The following is a 4747-nucleotide window of genomic DNA, read 5'->3' as shown; positions in this document are numbered from 1 at the left end:
ATCAGGTAGGTCCCAGCCATGGAGGCCACAGAAACAATTTTGGCGTCCGTGTGCAATACAAGTTAAAGAAGGGGCAACAAAGTTCTGGGAATTCTAACCCTAAGAGAAGTACAACACCTAGAAGAGGCAGACCCGAACCCAAGAGGGGCAATGGAGGTGAGATGCAGTGTCCTAACAAGAACTATGTTAAGTGTGGTCGAGCTCACAATGGAGAGTGTAGACAGGGCCTGCTACGGTTGTGGTAAGAGTGGACACATGGTCAGAGACTGTCCACAGAACAGAGGTAAGGCTGGAGGTAATGCTCAGCCTAGGCCTAACCCTAAGAGTGAAGCAGCAGACGAGCCTCCTAAGAGGAATAGATTTTATGCCCTGAAGGGCAGGGAGGAGCAGAAGAAGTTTGTTGATGTAGTCACATGTATGCGGCAACTATTCTTAACTTCTGTATAAGCTCTACTTGATCCAGGGTGTATGTTTTCTTTTGTGACTCCTCTTCTTGCCCTTACTTTTGAAATACTACCTGAAGTTCTACATGATCCTATAGTGGTTACAGGGCCTTTAGGAGAAAATGTAAGAACTGATAGGGTATACAAGAATTGCCCAATAGTTGTAAGTGGTAAGACTATGTGTGCAAACATGATTGAGTTACCCATTAATGACTTTGATATTATTCTTGTCATGGACTTGCTTCAAAGTTGTTATGCTTGCTTGGACTTTCGTAGTAGAGTGGTGAGATTTCTCTTCCCTGATGAAGAAGAGTTAGTCTGGGATGGGTGCAATTCGAGTCGTCCTAATCCCTTGATTTCAAATCTTAAGGATAATAAAATGATGTCCAAGGGGTTATTCTGTCATGTTGTGTTAATAATTTAGATCATGACATTCCTTCCATATACTCAGTATCATAGTGAATGAGTTCCTAGATGTGTTTCCTGAAGATATACCTGGAGTCCCTCCCCTTCAAGAGATTTACTTTGGTATCGACTTAGAACCCGATATTAAACCTATCTGTATTCCTCATTATCAAATGGCTTCAGCAAAACTCAAAGAGTTGAAGTTGCAGTTAAAAGATCTCACTGAGAAGGGTTTCATTCAGCCGAGCATATCCCCTTGGGGCGCTTCAGTGTCATTCGTAAAGAAGAAAGATGGGACCCTTAGAATGTGTATCGATTAGCGACAGCTCAACAAAGTCACTATAAAAAATAAGTGTACACTCCCTAGAATAGATGATTGGTTCGATCAACTTCAAGGGTCTAGTTTCTTCTCTAAGATTGATCTTCGTTCAGGGTACTATCAGCTTAGAATTAGGGATGGAGATACCCCAAAGAAAGTCTTCCGTACCCGCTATGGTCACTATGAGTTTCTACTCATGTCATTTGGTCTCACGAATGCACCTGCTGCATTTATGGATCTTATGAATAGAGTTGTCCGTGACCTTGACTCTTTCGTCATAGTATTCATTGATGACATTCTCATTTACTCTAAGACAAAGGAAGTGCATGAACAACATTTGATACTAAACTTGTAAGTAATTAGAGGGAATAAGTTGTATGCCAAATTAAGCAAGTGTGAATTCTAGCTGAGATCAGTCACCTTACTGGGTCATGTTGTGTCCGATCAAGGCATAGAGGTGGACCCGAGGAAGACTGAATCTGTTAAGAACCGGCTAAAGCCTCTTACTCACACCGATATCCGTAGCTTTCTCGGATTGGTTGGTTACTACCGCAGGTTTGTGGAGGGCTTTTCTTCCATCATTGCCCAACTTACAGCTTTGACGAAGAAGAAAGACATGTTCGAATGGACGGAGACTTGTGAGAAGAGTTTGAAGAAGCTCAAGGACAGGCTCACTTCAGCCACGGTGCTTACTCTATCTAAGTATGGTGAGAATTACACGATTTATTGTGATGAATCTAGGGTTGGTTTAGGTTGTGTTCTTATGTAGGCTGGTAAGGCGATAGCCTATGCTTACAGACAACTCAAGGTTCATGAAAAGAATTATCCGACTCATGGCTTGGAGTTGGAATCTATAGAGGCATTATTTGTATAGAGTACATGTGGATGTTACCACGGATCATAAAAGTCTCAAGTACATGTTCACACAGAGGGAGTTGAATCTACGTCAGCGCAGGTGGTTGGAGCTATTGAAGGACTATGACATGAATGTCAACTACCATCCAGTGTTGTTAAAAATGAATGAGTCTTTCTCTTTGGAAGATAATGGCATACTTAGACACCACGACAGGCTGTGTGAACCAAATGTGGATGATTTACGGACTAGGATTTTGGCAGAGTCACATGGTTCCAGATATTCCTAAATCCGGGTTCCACCAAATTGCATCATGATCTTAAGCATATTTATTAGTGGGATGGTATGAAGAAGGACATTGCAGAATATGTGGCTAAGTGTCCTAATTGTCAGCAAGTTAAGGTAGAGCATCTTAAGCCTGGTGGTCTGACTCAGATTATTGAAGTTTCGACTTGGAAGTTGGAGGCCTTTAATATGGACTTCGTGGTTGGTCTTCTGAGGACTAGGAGGCAACATGACTCTATATGGGTTGTTGTGGACAGATTGACTAAGTCTGTCCAGTTTATCCCTGTGAAGTCTACTTACAAAGCCGAGGATTACGCGAGACTCTACATTGGTGAGAAGACATGGGATTCCTTTGTCTATCATTTCAGATAGAGGAGCTCACATTACTTCACATTTCTGGAGATCTTTCCAGAAAATCTTGGGCACGTAGTAAAACTTAGCACTGCTTTTAATCCTCAGACAAATGGTCAGACATAGTACACCATTCAGACATTGGAGGACATGTTGATAGTGTGTGTAATTGACTTCAGAGATAACTGGGATGACCATCTGCCTTTGATAGAGTTCTCATATAATAATAGCTATCACTCCAACATTGGGATGGCACTATTTGAGGCATTGTATGGTAGGAGGTGTAAATCCCTAGTTGGGTGGTTCGAGGTTGGAGATTCATCCATTTTGGGTCCAGAGATCATTCATGAGGCCTTGGAGAAAGTTAGAGTGATTACGTATATGTTGTCTACTGCTTACAGCTGACAAAAATCAAATGCAGACAACAGAAAGTGACACTTAGAATTTAATGTTGGTGACCAGGTTTACTTAAAGATATCGCCTATGAAAGGGATGATGAGATTTGTTAGAAAAGGGAAGTTGAGTCCGAGGTATATTGGTCCATATGAGATCCCACAGCGTGTGGGTGAGATGGCCTATGAGTAGCATTGCCTGTCAAGCTAGCTTCTGTCCATCCAATCTTTCATGTCTTTATGTTGAAGAAGTGTCTAGGTGATCCAGCATCAATCCCACCTGTTGAAGGTTTGGAGGTTGGTGAAGACTTGTCTTATGAGGAGGTACTTGTTGAGATCTTAGACACACAGGTCAATCGGCTGAGGAACAAAGATATTTCCTCATTGAAGGTATTGTGGAGAAATCATCTGGTTGAGGGTAGAGTTCTCATATAATAATAGCTATCACTCCAACATTGGGATGGCACCGTTTGAGGCATTGTATGGTAGGAGGTGTAAATCCCTAGTTGGGTGGTTCGAGGTTGGAGATTCATCCATTTTGGGTCCAGAGATCATTCATGAGGCCTTGGAGAAAGTTAGAGTGATTAGGTATAGGTTGGCTACTACTTACAGCTGACACAAATCAAATGCAGACAACAGAAAGTGACCCTTAGAATTTAATGTCGGTGACCAGGTTTACTTGAAGATATCGCCTATGAAAGGGATGATGAGATTTGTTAGAAAAGGGAAGTTGAGTCCGAGGTATATTGGTCCATATGAGATCCCACAGCGTGTGGGTGAGATGGCCTATGAGTAGCATTGCCTGTCAAGCTAGCTTCTGTCCATCCAATCTTTCATGTCTCTATGTTGAAGAAGTGTCTAGGTGATCCAGCATCAATCCTACCTGTTGAAGGTTTGGAGGTTGGTGAAGACTTGTCTTATGAAGAGGTACTTGTTGAGATCTTAGACACACAGGTCAAGCGGCTGAGGAACAAAGATATTTCCACATTGAAGGTATTGTGGAGAAATCATCTGGTTGAGGGTGCTATGTGGGAGGCTAACGCCGACATGAGATCCCGCTATCCTCATGTTTTCAGTTCTTAAGGTTACACTTCCTACTCTTAAGGCTATATTTCCCCATCTCTCCGTATTTTTTGCTATTGCTTGACTGTTTATAGTGATTATGTTATGATCTTATTGGCATTACAATGTGTAGTGGTAGTGTCGTTCGGGGACGAATGTTCCTAAGAGGGGATAATGTAACAACCAAAAAAATTGAATACGATAAATAATTTAGGTGATTTAATTATTATTTAGAATCTATTCATTAAGGGTAATATGGTCTTTTCACGTATGATTAATTAAATCAGATTTTATGTATTAAGGAGAGTCCTAAATTGACTAAGTCGTTATCTAAGCCCAAACAACTTAACACGTTTCCATCTCTCACAATCTCTCTCACGTTTCACCACCTGTCTCACGTTGGTTTCTGCCAAATACAACTTCAATAACTGAAAATACATCAAGAGTTATTCACACTTGAATAACTCACATGAAATTTTAAGAAAAACAAAGTAACCAAAACATTAAGGCAAAGAGAAGATTCCGTCGAGTTGGTGGTGAAACTTTAGGTGAGTTGGACGTGGTTTTGGAGAAGATTTTGGGCAGCAACTTCACTTTTGATCAAGCAAATTAAGGGATGGTTTTCTCTCCTGGAATT

General features: G+C 41.3%; 2 protein-coding genes across 2 annotated transcripts; both read left to right on the top strand.

Annotated features, from left to right (window-relative positions):
* The first annotated feature begins 255 nt into the window (after positions 1-255).
* LOC138337426 (uncharacterized) lies at positions 256-2309 on the top strand. Its single transcript, XM_069287335.1, has 6 exons — positions 256-415; positions 464-755; positions 895-1126; positions 1292-1489; positions 1574-1909; positions 2025-2309. Exons 1-6 carry the CDS (start codon positions 256-258, stop codon positions 2307-2309), a joined length of 1503 nt encoding a protein of 500 aa, XP_069143436.1.
* Positions 2310-2365: 56 nt separating this feature from the next.
* On the top strand, positions 2366-4131 carry LOC138337425 (uncharacterized). Its single transcript, XM_069287334.1, has 3 exons — positions 2366-2636; positions 3242-3438; positions 3901-4131. The coding sequence occupies exons 1-3, from the start codon at positions 2366-2368 to the stop codon at positions 4129-4131; spliced, it is 699 nt and encodes a 232-aa protein (XP_069143435.1).
* The last annotated feature ends 616 nt before the right edge of the window (positions 4132-4747 follow it).

This window comes from Solanum lycopersicum, chromosome 7 (genome assembly GCF_036512215.1).
Source record: "Solanum lycopersicum chromosome 7, SLM_r2.1".
Lineage (NCBI taxonomy): Eukaryota > Viridiplantae > Streptophyta > Magnoliopsida > Solanales > Solanaceae > Solanum > Solanum lycopersicum.
This window is presented reverse-complemented; position numbering and strand designations above follow the sequence as displayed.